At 46.7% G+C, this 22,092-nt stretch overlaps 1 protein-coding gene across 1 annotated transcript; it reads left to right on the forward strand.

Moving 5' to 3' along the window:
• Positions 1 to 14,341: 14,341 nt before the first annotated feature.
• On the forward strand, positions 14,342 to 21,634 carry UTS2 (urotensin 2). Its single transcript, XM_039842301.1, has 4 exons — positions 14,342 to 14,761; positions 16,759 to 16,869; positions 20,038 to 20,081; positions 21,455 to 21,634. The coding sequence occupies exons 1-4, from the start codon at positions 14,659 to 14,661 to the stop codon at positions 21,563 to 21,565; spliced, it is 369 nt and encodes a 122-aa protein (XP_039698235.1). The 5' UTR covers positions 14,342 to 14,658; the 3' UTR covers positions 21,566 to 21,634.
• The last annotated feature ends 458 nt before the right edge of the window (positions 21,635 to 22,092 follow it).

The following is a 22,092-nucleotide window of genomic DNA, read 5'->3' on the forward strand; positions in this document are numbered from 1 at the left end:
ATATTTTACAGTAAAAGAAACTGGAGTGGCTATATTAACATCGACAAACTAGACTTCAGAACAAGAAAGATAACCAGGGATGAAAAAGGACATCACGTGATAGAAGGATCGATTCGCCAAGAACACACACACACCCACTTCCTAACTGCGCATGCGGAACGAAAGAGCTTCAAAATCCAGGAAGCCAAACGTGATAGGCCTGTTTAGCAAAAAGCATGCATTTCACTGCATGACAATTTCAAATTAGATAATGGAATTTTTTTAAAAAAAAAAATAAAGAAAGCCACTCTTCAGCCGAGTCCAGCCTGAACTACCCGGTCCAGGTCCGAAGACAGCGGCGGGATGCGAAGCAGAGTTCTAAATCACAGCGACATGAGAGGGAATTCACATTCGTTGTGGTGGTTTTATTCTGATAAAATAGAATAAGGAAGATAAATGTTCTGTGCCATGTTATTAAAATAATAACATAGTCCACAATTGTCAATAGATTATTTTTAAAGTAGGGGAGTATGGCCCTTCGGAATAAAAATATCTCGATGAGCTCAATGAGGCAATATTAGGTTTTTTATTACGTGTATAGTTAGTTTCGTACTCCAGAATATTCTCATCTTGGGACTCTTTTCCCTTTCTCTTTTATTCCAAGAAGGCGAGTAAAATCCCTACATTCCTTCCCCGCGCTTGGAATAAAAATGTAAGGTAAAGTGTAGTTCAGATGCAGAAATCAGATTTCCATATTGTCAGATGAGTCCATCTCCAGCGGGCAACGACAATCATATCGAGGCGTATTTTAATTTTTTTCTTTGAATGCCACGCTGTTGTCACAGCAATACTGTGTTTTGGACACTGTAGATTAGATTAACGTATATTTAAGAGGCGTATCGTGTAAACAGGCTCCTCAGCAGGGATGACCATTAACTGACCTGCAGCTTTGGCCAATGACGTGTGAAGATACAAGTTCGTCAAATGGTATAGAATGCTAAGAACAGGTACTTCTCAGCATTTTGTAATAGAGAAGGTTCCATAAATACTATTTTAAAATAATATTTTAAAATTATATTTTAACAACGCCTTTATCGTAAAGCAAAAGCATACAATCTTCTTTAGTAATTCCTTAAAAAGAGTTTTTATTCCCATGAGAGGACTCGAAAATTTCAGTTCCAGGCACAGGAGCATCTTAATGTGCCCCTTCCTTTCCTCTGAAGCTAGAAGAGAATTTGTCTTACTGACCCCTTGTGTGGAAACACACCTGGGTCTAATAACCTTGTAGATGTTTCTGAATTTTGGAATTTTGGATAGGTGGTCAGTGGTAACCTAGAGGTCACAGATCACAAGCCGGGAAAGTTGATACTGAGCCCAGGAGCTTTATCAGCTGAACTCTGTGCCTTTCTTCAGGACTTGGCCAAAAACTAAAACATTGGTGCTAGTGGGTCAGGGGCCCAGTGAGTTCTGTCCCATCATTTGGGGCTTTAGGCTGGCTTTTGAAATGTAAAATGAATAAAAAAAAAAATACAACTCCATGTTAAGAATAAAAATTCTTAAATAAGGCAAAAATGCACCCGTCCGTCTGTAATTCTGACTGTGAAATGAATCCATTTTCATTTACCTTTGATTATGAGCCACGGATTACAGTTGTGGCAACTCTTAGCTTCTATCATAAAATCCAGAAATAGGCCTCAGAATTAGCTTTCTAAATCGTATTGATTTAAGTCTTTTTAAACATTTAGGATAAAACTGTGGAGTTGTTTAAAACCTGATGTAATGAAACTCTAATAGAATCCATGTCTTTTGTTCTGGAGATTTCGGTATATGACAGGTCAGTCCATGACCCTAAATCTGACCCCGCGTGGACTGATCCAGCACAGGTCTGCGTCCTGTGAATGGACACTCGGCATAATCTGTTACATTTACTTATGTGGATTATTTAAAATGAACACTACTTTGTAAACCATCTTAAACATCGCTGTCGGATTGAAAGGGCTATCTAGAAATGGTAAAATACTTGCTTTGTTCCAATTCGATAAATATTAGTCGTTTGTGTCAACTGGGGTGAATTGTCATTTGTTCCCTCAGCCTGGGTGGAGATGGGTTTGGAGCGAGTGGTCCCAAGGGCAGGAAAGGGCAGAGGCTTGAAAGGTCTGAGGTCCCGGAGGTTTGGCGCGGGCAAGTAGCACTTGGTGTCAGATCATCCTTGTGATGGATGCACGGAGGTCACAGCAGGGGTCACTGGAGGTGGCGGCCCTGTGTGGACCCCAAGTCGCCCCTTCCTGCCCTGCCCGCGAGGTCACCCTCTGCCGGGCTGTCTCCTGCACTCCCAGGGCGGCGGGATCTCGTACTTAGTGAGGCCGGAGGGAAGCCCAGGCTCGAGCTGGGATCCACCTCCCAGACCTGCTGGCCAAGCATTAGTTAACGAAACACCTGATAAAGCAGAGGACGCGGACACGTGGAAAAAGAAGAAATAAGAAAGGAAAACTTACCTTTGGGAAACTTTCCAAAGATGCTCACTTGCCGAGTGAGAATTATGTACAAACAAATAAAAGCTGTAGATGGATGGCGGGTGAATGGGTGGATGGATGGGTCGTGGGCAGGTAGATAGATGGATGGATGGATGGTGGATGGATGGATAGGTGGTGGGATGAATGGATGATTGGACGGATGGATGGTAAGCAAATGGGCGGAGGGTGGATGGGTGGATGGATGGATAAAAGGTTGGATGGATAAAAGGTTGGATGGATAAAAGGTTGGATGGGTAGATCAGTAAATAGGTGGGTAGATGGAACTACTCTTAATTATCTTTTGGAAGAGGAGGCCTGGGAATCAGGACTTTGGAGAATTCTACTAGAAAAAACCACGTGTGATTTGGCCAGGTCTGTAAGTATCATACAGACAGGTCCTTTAGTTAATGGTCAGCATCATCAACAATGATTGATTGAGTGCCTACTGCGTTCCAGGCGATGAAGATATAGCAAGTGAACAAAACAGACAGCGCTGCCCTTATAGAGCTTACAGACAACAAATAAACAAGCAAATAAGCCCAGAGAATGTCAGAGGGATGTAGAGAAGCCAGAGCAAGGTGATGGGGCGTGGGAGGTCAGGGAGGGTCCTGAGGCAGCATTTGATGAAACGGTTGTAAATCACTGAGTGTCCACCACAGAGGGAGCACGCTGTATGACTTGTCTGAGAAATAAACACATGGATGAATGGGAAGAGGGAAGAAACCCCTGACAGCAGAGCTGGCCCTCAGTGGGAGCTTGGTGTTCTGTGGGATAGTGACGATTTCATAGAACACCGGTGGCCAAAAGCGTCCGGCGCGCTTGCCGGACCAGTGCGAAGACAAGAGCCCTCGGCGATCAGGCCTGCTCAGACCACAGCAGGAGCACTGTTAGAACCAGCAACATGACCAGCATCCCCCATCCTGGCTAATGCGAGACGGCTGCTTTTCCGATTACAGGTCGAGCCTCACGTGGTTCTTTCCGCTTTCCGGAGAAGAGTTGAGATATCGAAGTATCGATCACCCCTGCTTGCCGACAGCACCCGATCCACAGCCAAGCTCCGCTCCCTCGGGCCACCCCCACTCCTACCCCAGTCTCCCAACTAAACCCTGTTAAGTCTTTCCAGTTCTCTCTTGCCGAGACACCTCATGGTTCCCATGGCATACAGGTTTATGAAATGAGTAAAAAAAAAGAAAAACCCCAACTTGGCTGACTACAGGTGTGTTCTTGGTGGGTTTTGGTGGGAAGGCAAGTACAGTAAAGAGGGAACATACATTCACTTATTTGAGCTGAGACAGTAGTTCAATATTCTCTACTTTTCAAAACTTGAAGACAGATTCTCTCCCTCTATCTTTACACTGGAGGCTGAAGACAAACTAAGTTCTGACTCAGAAAAAGCCCACAGGAAACGTGAGGAGAACTGTGGGAATCAAAGCGTAGTTTCTGTTCAGGGGACAACAGGGAGTTCTCACCTGAAAATTCCGATACACCTGTGGATCAGGGACTCCGATGCGCTGCGCGGAATTTGTTTTTGATGATTAGGTTTGAAACACAGTAGAAACATCAAGGATGTAGCCTGCCGTCCCATTACCTATGAGTTAAGGACGGGAAACACAGATAATAATCGTTAAATAAAACCACCCAGCCGGCTCCGCCCCGTTCAGCACCGGCTGTCCTCACAGGTCTGTCACCGTGGCACAGCCGTGTTGGAACTTGTCCTTCCATTTAACTTCACACTCAGCTCTCAGTTGCAATTAATATTCTTTAGGTAAAAGTCTCCTCTAATAGCAGAAATATGACAAAAATGCTGGCTGACGCCCTGTGGCATCATTCGGGTGACATTTGAGTCATTTTCTTGAACCTCTTCTGAACGAGCCTCCTATGCAATCGGATGAATCAGATCAATAAATAGAGCAGGTAGTTATCCGTCACGCTTCCTCTTCCGCCAGCACTGGCAGTATGTGACGCATCCCTCGGTGGATTCGATCCAGACCCGGCCTGTCACTGCTTTGGCAGCTCATCCTTCTTTGCGAAGTGGCCTCCTAGGTCACAGGGATGGCGATGGACGTCTCTGCTAGAAAAAGGATGCCTGAAAGAGAAGCATCAGCCCATCTGCCCACAAGGTCCCAAAGAAATGTAACCTTTTCAAGGCAAATGTATGGGCTTGTTTTTCAAAGCACCTTATGCAGACGAAGGCCCACGGCAGAGCACTCTTATAACTGGGAAGTGGCCATTTTCTCACATGGTCGCCTGTTTTGAGGAGTAGGTGGGGGAGCCACACCAGTCCAATTCCACCAAGTCAGTCCTCTCAGGCACTCCTGAGGGCCAGGGGCCCCCTGAGCACTCAGGGCCACCCTCAAAAGGGGTCAGTCTCACATCTCCCACCTTCCAACAATGTCAGGGTCACACAAGGCATGTCAAACGCAGCGAAACCAATGCCCAGCCAGACCTGGGTCTCCATGGCAGACCCAGCACGGACCAGCTACAGGCACCTGGGCGGGCTTCAGGACCTCGTGCAGACTCACTTCTGTCATCTGAAGAGCAGGGATGTCGCCATAGCTCTGTCCCTCCCTCCTAGAGACTCAGGTGTGTGCTGCCCACAATGCACAGAGCCTAGGATACCTGCATAAACATCGACATCATTATTATCCCACTTGTAAAGTGCTGAGTCTACCTAGGCTGTCTGCTTGCTGTCACGTGGGGTCTTGCCAACTCTCACCAAGGAGACAGGCCTGTGGGCTATGGTAGGCCCTGTGTGTTGGGCTGTCAGGCTCTTGCTGTCCCCAGAGCCACGTCTAAACTCCGCACTGCCCCAATGGGCTGGGCACTCACATGCTGCCTCAGCAGATGCTGGTGGAAAGACTCTAAAATTGCCTCCCCTGAGTCTGAAGGAAATGTAGAATTCTAATTACCCTCCCCACCAGTGCCAGTTCTGACTTCCTGTCAATGTAGGCTGTGAAGAGGCCCTCGAAGCCGATGCGTGCTGCGTGAGGGCCAGTTTGGTAAGTGTGCCGATGGCAACGCCTCCCGCCTCTGGACACAGTGCCTTTTACAATGTGACTCCTCTGCTGCTCCCATTGAGATGCCCCCATTCCACCTGTTATGGGTTGAGCCGTCCCCCCACAATGCATATGTTGAAGTTCCAACCCCAGTATCTCAGAATGTGACTGTATTTGGAAGTAGGGCCTTTGCAGAGGTGACGAGGGTAAAATGAGGTGTCCTTAGAAGAGAGAGACACGGGATGCATGCACGGAGGGAAGACCGCGTGAGGGCGCAGGGAGAGGGCGGCCATCTCCAAGCTGAGGAGGGAGGCCGCAGAAGAAACCAACCCTGCTACACCTTGATCTTGGACTCTCAGCCCCCAGAAGTGTGAGAAATAAATTCCTGTTGTGTAAGCCACTCAGCGTGTGGCGCTTTGTCAAGGCAGCTGGAGAAGACTCATACGCCACCCCTGAATCTGGCCTGGGGACTTGCTTTGACCAGGCTGCAGCAGAGGTGACCTTGAGGGACTTCTGAGCCTGGGCCTCCCTCGAGAGACCCTGCCGCTTCTGTTCTGGCCCCCACGCTGCCTTGAAATGCCCCCAGAGCCAGCCTCTTGGGGGATAAGAGACTCCATGAAGAGGGAGGCCTGAGGCCAGCCAGCACCAGCCTCCAGAACAGTGAGTGAGACAACTGGGGCCACATGAGTGACCCCGGACACCAGCAGCAGGCTCCTCACCCACTATGAACCCTGTCCAAATTGATGACTCCCAGAATCATGCGCCAATGAAGCGGCTGTTGTCTTAGGCCACTAAGTTTGGGGTTGTTTGTTACACAGCAATAGATGACTGAGACAATAAGCTTTGGCTAGAAAAAGTAAAGAGAGAACCCACGTGCCAAGCTAAAAGGATGTTCAAAAATTCATTCATTCAGCAAAGAGTGTGTGAGCAACTACCGTGTGCCAGACACTGCTCTAGCTGCTCCGGCCACATCGGAGAGCGAAACAGAGATCCTGCCGCCTTCACAACGACCCCGACAAACAAAATGAGTAACTAAGATGTGATAAGTGATATCAGGAAAACTTTAATGTAGGCTGGGTAAGGGGGTGATTAATACAGGGGGAGGAGAGGGCAGGATGGGGTTTCAATAAAGGTTGTTGTGTAGGCCCCACGAGCAGAGACTTAGAGGAGGTGAATGAGTCAGCCACGTAGCTGTCGGGCACAGGGGTGGGAGCATGCCTGGAGGGGAGGGGTCAGGGCGGGGGACCGTGGGGATGAGGTAGGGCCTGGCAGGCCACTGTGAGGTCTTTCCTCAGAATGAAGCGATCTTTCATCAAGAACCAATATTCTGGCCATCGGCACCCCGGGGAATCCCAAGGTCCAAAACCTGATTGCCACCACCGAGAAGAAATGTGAACACAAATATTGGTGTTGCATGTTCTTTACACTCAGAAACCTGCCCAAAGCTGGGCACAACCATGCCCGTGGGCTGGCTTGCTTCTGCTTTTGGCCCTGGGAAGGGGGGCTTCCCAGCAGCCAGCTGAGACATGACGGGCAGGGGTCAGGCACCAGGCATGTGGCTCTGTCATAGGTCACTGTGAGGGTGCCACCTGCAGAAGGCACACAGCCAAGAAGACCATCTGCAAGACACCTGTTATTTAACCACCTCTCTCGACGCGGGATCCTCACCTCGCTGCCACCCCCGTTTCCCTCCTCACCTTCTCATCGAGGCTTCTTACATGAGTTGTCCATTCGTTGCCTCTATTTCATTTTTCTGTTCCTTCTTGGACCCACTTCAACTAGCCTTTCAACCCTCTAATCCACCAAAACTGTGCTGCCAGCTGGACCCCACAGGTCACTCCTCATCCTGGTTGGTCCCTCACTCCTTCTAGAAACATTGTCTTCGTCTGGTCTCTCCCTTGGTCTCCTCCCTCGCTGGCCCCTCTGTGGTCCCTTTGCTGGCTCCTCCACGTCTGCCTCATGGGTCTCTTGTACCCTCACCATCCTCTCTTCTCTCCATTCTCACTTCCTTGGTGATTCATGTGGGCTCATGTCTTTAGCTGCCATCTGACAACCCCAGACTTGATCTGCAGTCCAGGTCTTCCTCGTGGATCCTGCATGAATCCAGCTCTTTCCTGACCTCTCTCTCACTGTCTGACAGGCACCCCAACCCAACAATGTCCAAACCACTCTTGACGATCCCCCGAAAACCTGCTCTGTCCATAGCCACCTACGTTTTTGTTACAAGTGACACCACCCTTCCAAGTTCTCAGGGCAATAACTTTGGGGTCATCTTTGATGTAAGTTTTTCTCTCACACTCAATTCACCAGAAAATTCTGGCAGCTCTTCCTTCAAAATTGATGCAGAATCTGGCCATTCTCACCACCCCAGTACCAGCCTCCAGAGGGCTGTCTCCCTGCTTTCGCCAAGTCCTCCTCACCATCTCCTCCTCACACAATAGCCAGAGTGAACCTTTAAAACATCATTCACATTGTGCCATACCATTGCTCCAAATGGACTTCCCAGCCTACTCACTTTAAAACTGAAAGTCCTTAAAACAGCCATCAAAGACCTAGATCTGCACTGGGGGTCAAGATGGCGGAGTAGGTAAATGCGTGCTCACTTTCTCTCACACCACATCAAAATTATGACTAAACTACAGAATAGTCATCATTACGAGTTACCTGAAGTCCAGCTAAACAGAAGTTCTACAACTAGGGACACACAGAAGAGGCCACCTCAAGACTGGTAGGAGGGGTGGAGACAGAAAAGGCTGGTCCCGCACACACATGTGGCGGCTGAGAATCAAGAGGGAAGTGTTAGCTGCAGAGGTCCCCCGGGAGGAGCGAGGGGCCCTGGCCCCATACCAGGCTCCCCAACCCAGAGGGGTTCCTAATGCCAGTGCCAGGAAGAGAAGTCCCCACAACCTCTGGCTGTGAAAACCAGCAGAGACTACAGCTGAGTGAGATGGAGGGCAGCTGGAGTCACAGACTTTTCTCTTAAGGAGCCCGCACATGAACTTACCACTGACGACTCACTTGCTGTGAGCTCCAGCACTGAGGCAGCTGCTCTAAAGGTGCCAGGGACACACAGGAGGAACTGAATTGTCTGGCTTCAGAGCGAGGGCTGGAGGGGCGACTTTCTCCCGGACGGGAGTGCTGAGAGAGGGCATTGTTCCTTCACTGAGCCCTCCCCTGCCCGGCTTGCAGACCCAGGTGAGCACCATATCTGACCTCCATCCACCTGGTTGATGCCCGTTGCTCCACCCAGGTGATTCCCTGAGACCCCACCCCTCCCAACTTGCAGGCCCACCCCAGCCGCTTCCAGTGGCTTTTCCATACAAACGGCCTCTCTTGGCTCATGCTGCAGACTTCCCTAAAATCTCTCAAAGATTCACAAGACCCAAACAAGCAGCATCTGGCCTCAGCATGCCCCGTACCTCTTGCTGAGAAGCCCCAAGTCTCGCACTAGTGCAGCCGGCCTCAGTTTACGCCCAGCGTGGGCAGTGGCCATCTGTGGATTGCTTGGTGGCTCGTGCCAGGTGGCCCCAAGCAGGGCACAGGCTGAAGCTGAACTTGGCCTGTGGCAGGGCCCCTCCTGCATGCCCAGTGGCCAGCTCTGGACTGAGCTGGAGCACCACATGGGGTCACCTATGAGAATGGCACACCTAAAGGGCAGACAGGGCAGGCACCGGAGCCCTGATGAAGCGCATCCCACTCTGTAGGGTCAGCCTCTGCACAACAGCTCCTCCACTGGGCGTGGCCAGTTATCGCAACCAATCAACTCAAGGGTCAGTCCCTCCCACTGACGGGCAATCAGCAACAAGGCTTAACTACATCAGGAGGGCACACACATCCATACAAAGGACACAGCTGGAGTGGCTCAAGTGACCAGGGGAGACTTGCTACTGGTACCTACAGCACACCTACTACATAAGGCCACTCTCCTAAGACTGGGAGACTTAGGAGCCCTACCTAATACATGGAAACGAACACTAGTAGGCAGCTAAAACAGGAAGACAAAGAAACATGTCTCAAATGAAAGAACAGAGCAAAGCTCCAGAAAAAGCACTAGACACATGGAGACGAGCCATCTGCCAGATGCAGGGTTCAAAACACGGTGATAAGGATGCTCAATGAACTTAGGGGAGGAGGAGAAGAACTCAGTGAGAACCTTAACAAAGAGACAGAAAACATAAAAGTGGAGATAGAAAACATAAATAAGAACCAAACAGAAATGAAGGATCCCTTAGGAGGAATTACCAGTCGATTAGATGAAGTGGAGGATCGAATCAGTGATTTAGAAGATAAGGCAGCAGAAAACACCCAACAGAGTGGCACAAGAGAATCCTAAAAACATGAAGATGTTTTAAGGGGCCTCTGGGACAACATCAAACACACCAACATTTGCGTCATAGGGATACCAGAAGGAGAAGAGAGCGAGCAAGGAATTGAAAACCTATTTCAAGAAACATTGACTGAAAACTTCCCTAAATCTAGTGAAGGAAATAGACATACAAGCCCAGGAAGCAGAGTCTCAAACAAGATGAACCCAAAGAGGCTCACAACAAGACACATCACAATTGAAATTCTAAAGGTTAAAGTCAAAGAGAGAATCTTAAAAACAGCAGGAGAAAAGCAGTTAGTTACTTGTAACGGAGCTCCCATAAGACTGTCAGCTGATTTCTCAACAGAAATTTGCAGGCCAGAAGGGATTGGCAAGAAATATTCGAAGTGATGAAAAGTGAGGGCCTAGCCAAGATGAACCTACCCAGCAAATCTATCATTTAGAACTGAAGGACAGAAAAAGAGCTTTCCAGACAAGAAAAAGCTAAAGGAGTTCATGACCACCGAGCCAATATTATAGGAAATGTCAGAGGGACTTTTTTAAGAAGAAAAAAGAAAAAAAAGAAAATATGAATAATAAAATGGCAATAACTATATATCTAGTAACAGTTACTTTAAATGTAAATGGCTTAAATGCTCCGATCAAAAGACAGGATGGCTGAATGGATGAGAAAACAAGACCCTTACATATGCTGTCTATGAAAGACTCACTTCAGATTGAAAGACACACACAGACTGAAAGTTAAGGGCTGAAAAAAGATGGCTCATGAAGTGGAAACAAACAAAAAAGCTGGGGTGGCAATACTTACATCAGACAAAACAGACTTTTCAACAAAGGCTATAGCAAGAGACAAAGAAGAACCCAGCAATCCCATTTCCGGGTATTTATCTGAAGAAACCAAACACTACTTCAAAGGGACATGTGCATCCGTATGTTCACTGCAGCATTATTTACAGTAGCCAAGATATGGAGGCATCCTGGGTGTCCATCAATGGGTGACGGATTACACACACACACACACACACACACACACACACACACACAAATGGAATATTACTCAGCCATAAAAAAGAATGAAATCTTGTCATTGGCAACAACATGGATGGACCTAGAGGGTACTGTGCTGAGTGGAGTGAGTCAGACAGAGAAAGACAAATGCCATATGTGGAATCTACAGGACAGGATAAACAAACAACAGAAACAAGCTCATTTTGATGGCATTTTGATGGCTGTCAGGTTGGGGCGTGGGTGAAGGGGGAGGGGATTAAGAGGTACAAATTGGTAGTTACAAAATCGTCACGGGGATGCAGAGTATAGCATGGGGAATATAGTCAGTAGTATTGTAATAACTATGTATGGTGTCAGCTGGCTACTGGATTTATTGGGGAGATCATTTCTTAAGTTATATAAATGTCTAACCAGTGTGTCGTACACCTGAAACTAATATAATGTATGTCAATTATTACTGAAAAAAATAAAAAAATTAAAATTAAAACATGACCTAGATCTGTCCCTCTACCACCTTTCTGTCCTCAACCCCCACGGCCCTCCCTCCTGGTCACTCCGCTTGAGCCATGCTGACCTCCTGGGTGTTGCTCAGACAGGGTTCATTGATGGAGTGCTATTGACAAGGGAGCCATTTACACAAAATGGTTATGATACATAAATTAATATAAACTAAACCTATAACATAGATTAGGTTAAATTAAAATTTTAATTAACGTAAGTTAACCGTGTATCTGAGAGCCCCATAAGTTATAATTTTTACATTAACAGAAATAAAAGTGGACCCCATAACAGCCTCATTGTCGACTGAATGTGAACTGTGCCGAATTCCGAACTTCCGTGGACCCAGGTCTGCCTCAAAAAATGGCATAAGCATCGCAACGGTCGCGGGGTTGCACGTTCCTGATAGATCATCCCGAACTGGGAGATTTTTCATCACTAAGAAAGTACCGGACAGACTTTAAGCTCTTGGCAGAGTCGCTTTCTATCAATTCCTCCTCTTGGAGCCTTACAACCCAGGACGGCCAGTATGAACAGTAAACGTAAAAGTTACGTCCACGTGATAAAAGGGTAAGGATGGCAGCAGAGAGGGTGAACTTAGATCAATGTCAAAACAGACTAAGAGGAGGTTGTGACTTAGACACTCATCCAATGGACGCTGGTGCTCCACAGCACGAGTCACCCGGTTCGTCCTGTTAACTGTTTGCTTCCCCATCACACGCACGGAAAGTACCTACCGGTTTAAAGGTAACGTGCAGCTGATTAAAGGGGTCCCAGCTCCTGGGGAAGGTGGTCGCTCTGATGTAAACGCAAAGCCATTTAACACAAGGACCGTGAGGGTCGGCTGACGACACACTCGGTACCTTTCTGGGACAAGGTGACATTGTCATTGACAGTCTGTTGAAGGAAGGAAACTAATTTTCTTTCTAAAGCTTAAGCCTTTAGTAGTAACTTAATTAGGCCATGCTGTAAAATCATCACTAATAACTGTCAGAAGTACCCCTGAGTCACCAGCGAATGACAAAGCTTGGCAGACAGCCTCGTCCAGAGGACAGAAGTCTGTATATACATATGCAAAATAGCATTTTAAGACAAGGAAAAAAATCCCTTTACCCTAACACATTCTGAATTTGTGGTATTACATACCAGTTCTTGTTCACATAGCCACCTTCTTTTAGTTAGCATTTTCGTGATTACTAAAATTACATGCTGATAAGCTCTATCATCTACTAACTTATACACCGATTTAAGCCAAAATGGGGTGCTTGTAGCTTGAATCATGGTTTGTGGATGTGTCTTGTTTGAAATACACAGTACTGTGCTGTAGTTGTTGCTTTTTTTTACTTTGAATTAGTTGTGAAATCATGGGCGACCCTTAAAGTTCAGACTTCTAACATCCTCGCTTGGTGACGAGGAGCTGCAGTCTTCCCACAGAGACCTCGTGCGCTCTCCACTTTGCTGCAGCCCCACCACTGTCACCCGCCAAGCCTGCCTCTCATTTTCACGATCACCTCTTGATTCCTCTTTGTGTTTGAGTTGCCAGCCTCTGATGATGTCTTTGCCACTGTAGATAAGGCTGCAGATGTTGGTGCCTCCAGGAGATGCTTTGCTTCTGTTGTATTATTTCCCCAGGGGACATTTCTGAAAGCAGGCTTACTGGGTACAAGTATATTTTGGCTCTTGCCGTTTTGTACTCCATTTGGGATGTCTGCTGGGGCCGCAGGCCTCTCTCTCATAAGTAGCTGCCCTGACACAGCCCTGTCCAGGGACGACGACGCTGCGCTGCCCACCCCAGGGCACGTGCTGGACAAGTGCCCAGCCTGTGAGACTCACGGGCCTGCCGTCTCTCGGCCACCCTCTCTCGATCCTCCATGGGACCCTCCTGGGGCATCGCGTCCCCCTTCATTTGGGCCCCCTTCCCAGAGGCTTGTTATGAACGTTTGTGAACAAGTGTTTGTTGAATGTATGTTTGCATTTCATGGGTATATACCTACAAGACGGACTCTGGGCTGCGCAGTTTAGTGCGTTTACCTTTATAAGAAGGCTTCAAACTTTTCCAGGGAAGTTAGACGGTGCAACGTTCCCGCCCACTCTCGGGTCCGGGCGCCTGGCACCTCCGTCCGCACGTGGCATCGTCGGTGTTCTTTGCAGCCTGGCATGGTAGGCGCAGTAGCAGCTCGCTGTGATCTTAATTTGCATTTCTCTGAATGATGTGGAGCATTTTTTCATGTCCTTACCAGCTACTCGCATGCCTTCTTTTGTGAAGTACCTGGTCAAAGTTCTTGCTTATTTTTTTTAATTGGGTCGTTGGCTTATTGAATTTTTTTTTTTTTTAAATTCTGGAGTTGTTTTTCATCAGGCATATGTTTTATGAATATTTCTCAGAGTAGTGGCTGGTCTTTTTTTTTTTAATAGTAATTCTGTAGTTTTAATTTTTATGTTCAGGTCAACTCAGGGTTCAGAGCGAAGAACTGATACGATCTGCCTTCTGCGCTGAGCATCCGGGTGCTGTGTTGACATGAGGCTGGCGATGCAGAAGGCAGCCTGGAGGACATTCGGGAGGAGGCTACGGCCACAGCCAGGCCTGCACCCGGCCGGGCACACTGGGAGCGAAATTCCGGAAATACTCATTGCTAAGGCTTTCAGGCTTGCTGTTCATTTCTCCTTGATGAATAACACCCAACTTTCAGGAAAGTCATTTTCCTTTTCTAAAGACTCAGGAACGTGTCGTTTTTCATGAGGCCAAGTGTATGTATGGAACTCGCCTTGAGCCTGAAGGGTTGCTGTGCGTTTTAATGCACTTTCACCATTTTGAAATAAACGTTTTTAAGTTTTAATTCGCACACCATCGTTCTTTGAGCATGGCAGCCCCGAACACAACATGATGATTCTTCTATTCACTCATGGAAGATTAAAAGAGAGACCGACATGTTTAGTGTCACGCTCTGGGTCACTTCTGCTAGGGCTCATAAATCCACGTCTCCGCCTTGGCCACTCCATGTCCGACCCTTTCTTTAACTCATGATTTATTGCTCCAAGTCACTTCTTTTGCCAGATTTATAAACTTAGCTGTTCATTATATAATACCTACTTTGTACACGAGGCAACAAGACAGTAAATTTATTGTCTATGAGTCGTTACCTTGAAAAATTACATCAATGCAAAGTGATTGCCTTTTAGCCTCTATAGCCAATACATTTGATTTTTTTTATTTTAGAGGGGGTGGTATGAGATCATAGGATAATATATATAGTCACTGATCACAGAATGAGAAAGAGCAAATTGCAAGTTCTGGACAAGAGAAGCCGAGGAGGAGGACTTCTGTCTCTTGCCAGTCATGTACAAGCTGGCTTCCTGCTGCCTGCTTTTCATAGGATGTTTGAGCCCTCTCTTCTCTCTCCCTGTCCTTGACTCCAGGGAGCAGCCCTTGCAGCTCTCAGGTAAGAATTTTCTTCCCTGTTATTCTTGAGAGAGTCTTCAAGCAAGAGTCTAAAATGCAATGTTAGAAATAAGAATGAGAATTCTTGCTTAAAGGAGGCTTAAATGAATGGTCTCAGCTATGAGAATACTCGAGGACTCCATAGCACACCTCAGATTCAGTAATGGACAGTTTTTTCCTTTTAAATCGCTGGGGGTAAAGGGTGGTAGCATTGTTTATTTCCTGTCACGTCTATTATTCAAACTGTTGGTTTTGGTCAGCCCTTTTTTCACCTCCAATTTTAAATTTGCACTAAGTTTAAGACTTCGTTACTTTCAGTTTTTATTTTAAACCGATCGAATGTAGAATTTGGTTGTTTGGATTGTAGGGTAAAAATATTTTAATTTTGTCCTCTATTCTTTTAAGTTAAAAAGTAATCATCTGACATGTTGTATGAGACAAAAAATGTTTACTAAAAAATAAAAAAGTGACCAGGTGGAGCTGGGGACATCACAGGTTTCCAAGTTCATTTCTCTTTTCCTCTTGTTTCATTCAAGTCAAGTCTAATTTGAATTTAAAAAGAATGCATCAGTCAAGCAGATACTTATTTTGCTATTACCTCTCAGTTAAGAAATAGAAAAAGGTTGGTGCTTAGGTAGTAGGTTCCCCAAACATTTTAACTAGGTTTTATCCTGCCTTTAACTTGGGGTGCTTTTAGACATTGTTCTTTAAATAGAGAAAAAACTCTCCTAAGCCACTGACTTTATGTGTTACTCTCCCAGCAGTTTTCTGATAACTGTCAAGCCCTGAGTCACTCGTGCACTGCCAGGCAACTTCTAGGGCCATTGAGCTCATAAATGGCAGTCACTTGATGGTTAAAAATAGGCATTAACTTTATCGAATCTCTGCTATTTAAAAAAGACCAGAGAAAAGCACAAGATCAAATCAAGAATAAATATTCAGATATTACTGTCTTCAAAAATTTGCATATCATTATGATTTTTGAAAACTTAAGATGAATTGAGTAGCGTCTCACTCGAATTCTAAACAGGTGGCAGCTTTCCTTCGAGTTTTGGCCCGGATTTTGTTCTCGCTTGTCTCTCCAGACATGATCTTTCACAACCTAAATACTTACATGTGGCCAAAACATCATTGATGTTCTTCAGAAACGTGAATGTGCTCAGATGCCTTTATAATGGTTTGGTCACCGTCTGCCAATCAAGGCTGCAGCTAAGTGTTTTAAGCCTGAGGCACGCTGGTGTCACGCGGCACCTGGCCGATGGTGGTCCCGGCGCCAAGTCTCTGCGTAGCGCACCATACACGCACCTTCCCGCATCTTCCACGCACCTTCCGCGTCTTACACGTGCCTTCCCACACCCTCCACACATATTCCCTGCAGCTAACGCGCACCTTCCCCGTGCCTTACCTGCATTTTCTACACGCCTTGCACACACGTGCCACATGCTCTACATGCCTTCAGCTGACCACGTTTCACATTGGAAATGTCACCATCAGGTTCTTTAAAGACTAAAGATTACTCTTTTCTAATAATTGTATCTAAATCTTGAAGGCCAGAAAGAGTTGATGCCACCTCATTTGCTTCATAGGAAACCTATAATCTTATCTTTTAGAAAACCACTCTTTTATTTTTCCTCTCCCATTACCCAAATATCTAAAACCAAAAGGCAACGGGTGGCAGGAGATAGAAATGAGGAAGAATCACTTTTACGTGCAAACACCTAGCACTGGCCCCGGCTCAGCTCCGCCCTCTCACTCACGGCAGCCGAGCGTGGCAGGTCGCGCAGGCAGTAAGGAGTCAGAATTTGACCCCCTCCTCTTGATTTTCTGGCTTGCGAACTGGACTGTAGCATTTCCGCTTCTCTGCTAAAATACCACAGTCACAGACCTGGCATCTGAAGTTTTTCTAGTATTATCTCCTTGTCCTTGGTACCTGCCAGAGAACAGAAGTAACTCATTGAAGGGCGAACAGTCACTAACATCTACCACCACTCCGTGCAGCCCCCGGTGAGGATTCAAGGTCAGCCTCGGGCGAACTGGAGAGCATGTCCCTTCTGCAGAGGCTGCCGGGGCTGCTGGGCGCAGTGAGAGGCAATGGTCTCAGCGAAGCAGGTAACGGGGGCCTCGTGGTGAGAGGCTGTCTGATTTGATTGCTACTGAAATGTGTATTCTCATTGATCAGAGGAGGTGAAGCCCGATTTGGGAACACAAAGCTGAGCTGTCAGAGAAGTGAATTAATTACCCTCCACTCTCCCTCCCTGGCATAAAGACTCTCTCTGCAATATCTCTTTTTTTTTTCCTCTCAGCAACTCCTTGCAAGCATCCTTTCTCTGTATGGACTTTTTTTTTGGGGGGGGGGCAGGGAGGGTTTTATCCCAGTGTGTAGTAAGGTCAATTTTAAATGCTGGTTTCTCACTTACTAAAATCTTAAGCAAATCACTTAATCTTTCTGTACCTCAGTTTCTTAATCAGAAAACGGGAAAGAGAAAAACACCCACCTCATAGGTTTATGGTAAAGAGTCAACGAGAAAACGCAGGAAAAGTGGTCAGCACAGCCACACACAAAGCGATTGATAAAATGGCAGCTTTTACAATGGGCAGACTGGGAGATACTGGGGGTTTGGTCCCAGAGCCCCTCAATAAAGCAAATAACACAATAAAGGAAGTTATGCAATAAAGCCATTTTTTTGGTTTCCCAGTGCATGTAAGAGTTACATTTACACGATGCATATTTTCTTAAGTGTGCAATAGCATTGTCGAAAAACAATGTACATACCTTAACCAAAAAAATGTTTTATTGCTAAAAATCGCTAACCATCACCTGAGGCTTCAGAGTCATAACCTTTTTTCCTGGAGGAGGGTCTGGCCAGGGTGGTGGTTGCTGAAGGTTCGGGGGGCGGTGGCAATTTTTAAAAATAAGATGACCGGGACACGCACCTCATCAGTGGATTCTTCCTTTCACGAATAATTTCTCTGCTGCATGACGTGCTGTTTGACAGCTTTTTACCCACAACAGGAATTCTTGGAAAGCAGGAGTCAATCCTCTCAAACCCTGATGCTGTTTTATCAGCTAAGTTTATATCATATTCTAAATCTTTTGCCGTCATTTCGACAATATTCACGTCGTCTTCACCAGGCGTAGGTTCTGTCCCAAGAAACCGCTGTGCTCGTGCATCGGCAGCGGCTCCTCACCTGCTACAGCTCCCCCCGAGCCGGCAGCTCAGCCACCTCTCCAGGCTCCGCTTCCGCTTCTAGTTCTCGTGCTGTTTCCCCCACATCCGCAGTTCCATCCCCAACTGTGGTCTCGAATCCCTCAGTCCTCCACGAGGACTGGACTCGACTTCCTCCAAACTCCTGTTAATGTTGATATCTGACCTCATCCCAGGAATCACAGATGTTTTTAAAGGCATCTGGAACGGTGAATCCTTTCCAGAAGGTTTTCAATCAGCTTTGCCCAGGTCCATCATTATCTGTGGCAGCTACAGCCTTTCTTACAAAGTGTATTTCTTATATACTCAGACTTGAAAGTCCAAGTTATTCCTTCACCAGTGGGCTGCAGAATGGGTGCTGTGTTCGCAGGTGTGAGAGCATTCATCTCGTGTCCATCTCGTCAGAGCTCTTGTGTGACCAGCCATCTTGTCGATAAACAGTGATATTTTGAAAGGAATCTGTTTTTCTGAGCAGTAGGTCTCACCGTGGGCTTAACATACTCAGTAAACCATGCTGTAAACAGATGTGCTGTCATCCAGGCTTTGTTGTCCCAGTGTGGAGCCTGAGTAGAGCAGAGCATAGCTCTTAGGGGCCTGGGGTTCCGGAATGGAAATGAGCGCTGGCTTTAGCTTAAAGTCACCAGCTATGTTGGCCCCTAACAAGAGTCAGCCTGGCCTTTGACGCTTTGGAGTCGGGTGTTGACTTCTCCTCTCAGCTATGAAAAGTCCTAGGTGGCATCTTCCTCCATCATAAGGCTGCTGTGTCCACACTGAAATCTGTCGTTAAGTACAGCCACCTTCATTAACGATTGTAGCTCAATCTTCTGTTCTGGGTAACTTGCTGTAGCTTCTATACTAGCACTTACTGCTTCACCTTGCACTTTATGTTATGGAGACGGCTTTCTCCCTTAGACCTCAAGAACCGAGACCTCTGCTCGCTTCCAACTCTCCTTCTGCAGCTTCCTCACCTCTCTCAGCCTTCACGGGACCGGGGAGTCAGGGCCTTGCTCTGGGCTTTGGCTTAAGGGAATGTGTGGCTGGTTTGGTCTTCTGTCCAGACCACTAAAACTTTCTCCTGATACATCAGCAGCGAGGATGTTTTACCTTCTTATCACTCGTGTGTTCACTGGAGTAGCACTTGTAATTTCTTTCAGGAACGTTCCCTTTGCACTCACGACTTGGCTAACCGGCACAAGAGGCCTAGCTTTCGGCCTACCTCATCTTTCAAAATGCCTTCCTAACCAAGCTTAATCGTTTCTAGCTTTTGATTTAAAGTAGGAGACATATGACTTTTTCTTGCACTTGAACTCTTAGAGGCCACTGTAGGGTTAGTAATTGGACTAATTTCAACATGGTCGTACCTCAGGGAATAGGGAGGTTCGAGAAGAGGGAAAGTGACAAGGGACCGGCTGGTCGGTGGAACAGTCGATGGAACACACATTTATCAATTACATTCGCCGTCTCATATGGGAGTGGTTCGTGGAGCCCCAAAACAATTACAATGGTAACGTCAAAGATCGCTGATCACAGATCACCGTGACGAACAATGAAAAAGTTTGAAATACCGTGAGAATCACCAAAATGTGACAGAGACACGAAGTGAGTAAATGCTGTTGGAAAAATGGTGCCCACGGACTTGCTCGATGAGGGTCGCCACAAACCCTCAATTAGTAAAAAACACCGTATCTGTGAAATGCAATAAAGCAAAGTGCCACAAAACAGGGCATGCCTGTATTTCTTCCGTTACTTCCTCTAGGCACTGATATGAATGCTCAGGACGTTCGGGGGAAAAAACAGAGCCTTTCATAGACACCGTTTAATAGAAAGTTCATTTGTTATAAAATATCAGTGATAAACTACTGAATTCTGCCTCGTGGAGGAAAACGCAGGGGCCTCTGTGAATCCCGCAGGTGAGGACGAACGAGGCGCCTGCCTTGCTGCCTTCGGTGTGAAAACAGGAAGGCCAGAAACCAGACTTGATTCAGTAGTATTCTATTCTGTGTGTTTTTAAAAAGCATAACATAGAAACGATTGCTCTGATGACGAAAAGTTTCAAAATGCTGTTTTCCAGATCCCAGTGTGAATGTTTTTAACACAAGAGGAAGTATGAGAAAGGTAAGTGACTAAATTTACGAGAACTAGGTTAAAAAAGGTTAACGTCCTGACGTTAGACGACCCTAAATTCATGAACTAGACAAGCGTTCTTGGTAGAAATCACACCTTAAAATCACTGGCCAGTATTATTTCAGAGTATTAATTTTTCCCAATTTTGATTCATATGAGAACACCTTATCCAGTACCCGTTTGGGAGCAATTATTATTGAAAGTGCATGAGGCCCCCGCTCGCGTCTGTCATCCACCGTGCTGTCTCACCCGCCACCTTCTCGTGTGGTCTGTGCACCAGCAGCACTGGTGTCCCCTGTAAGCCCGTGACAAATGCTGAGTCTAGACTCCACCCTCAGCACCCAATCAAAACCTGCAGCTTAACGAGGCCGCAGGTGACGGTGTGCACCCGCACGTTTGACAAGCCTGCAGCGTGACATCTCAGTGGACGACCGGCGTGCCCAAAGCAGAGGCTGCGCACGTGCGGTGGCGAGCAGAGCAGGGTCCCTCGGGAGCAGTGGAAAGAGCGACGGAGTGACGAGTGACATCGCATGGCTGGAAAAGATGCACAATTGATGGGGGCCCTAATGTTAAAAATCTGTATTTGACCACCATTGTGCCCCCCCACCCCGACTCTAAATTAGCATTTCCAAGAGGGTCTGGGGCACAGGGGTCCCACGGGTCTGGGGCACACGAGCTGGCCTGCAGGGGGCGCCATCCAAGCCTCTCCCTGTCCTGGCGATTCTTTACCGCCTCCAGGAAATCACGAGGTAAGCTTATTTAACTTTACCTAGGCGTTTCCCAAACACTTTGAGCAGAGACATCTTTTTTGGAGTAGTTCCCATTATTATCCCTGTAAAAGACTCTGGAAACAGCCCTCCTGGAGGCAAGCTACACTGTCCGGGGTCCCACGTGGATGAACCACCCAGAAGGGACGGCGTGGCTTCCATGTGTGACTAACTAAAAGGTGTCATTCAGATGTTTATATTCTTCTGTGTAGAAGGATTATGGTTAAAAACTAAAATCACAAAGGTGACTAGAATTTGTTCACAAAATTCTAGAATAAACCCCCTCCCCATAAGAAAACCCAAAGGTCCACGCTTCGAGAGTTAATTTCAAGGCAGACAAAAGACCTATTTTACACAGAAGATAATAAAGGTACAGAACACGTTACTGACAGATTAAGCAGAAACAGGTCGGTGCGGGCTGAGAACGGCCGGCCACCGCAGAGCCAGGCGGGCTGGCCCATGGGCTGGGCCCCGGCCCCCGAGCCCACTCACAGGCTCCCGTCACACCCTCATCCCACAGAACGGAGGAAAGGTCTTCGCGCAGGACTCTGAATTCACTGATAACCCGTTTTCTTGTTTGGATTGTTTCCGTTTCAGGCTTTCTCTGGACAAGATCCCGACATTTTACTGAGTCGTATTCTGGCCAGAATGAGGAAACATAAGAAACGCAGCTCTCCCTCCGAATGCTTCTGGAAATACTGTGTCTGAAGTACAATGAACATCTATTGATCGACTCAAAACCACCATCTTAGAAAATTAAGAATAAAAATGCTTGATCTGAAATTCATCTGAGTATAACAGACGAATTATACTCTGTTCATTGTTTGGAAAATAAATCTATGTTTCGCAAATATCATGAGTGGCTATTTTACTTATAAACACACCCTAAAAATCTATAATTCTTCTTTCCATCAATTTATCCTTAAAAAATTCTGAAAAATTAAAAGTAAAGCTAATAAACAAAGTAAATGCTCAGAAAAAGTCATAAAATTTTGTTAAACCATTTCATTAACTCTATTATCTTAGCTACGATATCCTCTCGACCCTCAAAAATGACAACATTTTTTTACTTTAAAAAAATCAGTATCTCAGTTTGGAAAGCACTCTAAGTGGAGGCTGCCGAAGGGTGAGGGCTGGGAGCTGTCTGCACTCTCGGGTCTGGCGGCGCGCAGAGCCCCTGTCCCCAAGCCCCGTGCCCACAGCCCCGCGCAGAGCCCGTCCCCAAGCCCCATGCC

The sequence above is a fragment of the Pteropus medius genome, unplaced genomic scaffold (assembly GCF_902729225.1).
Source record: "Pteropus medius unplaced genomic scaffold, Ma_sr-lr_union100, whole genome shotgun sequence".
In the NCBI taxonomy this organism is placed as follows: domain Eukaryota; kingdom Metazoa; phylum Chordata; class Mammalia; order Chiroptera; family Pteropodidae; genus Pteropus; species Pteropus medius.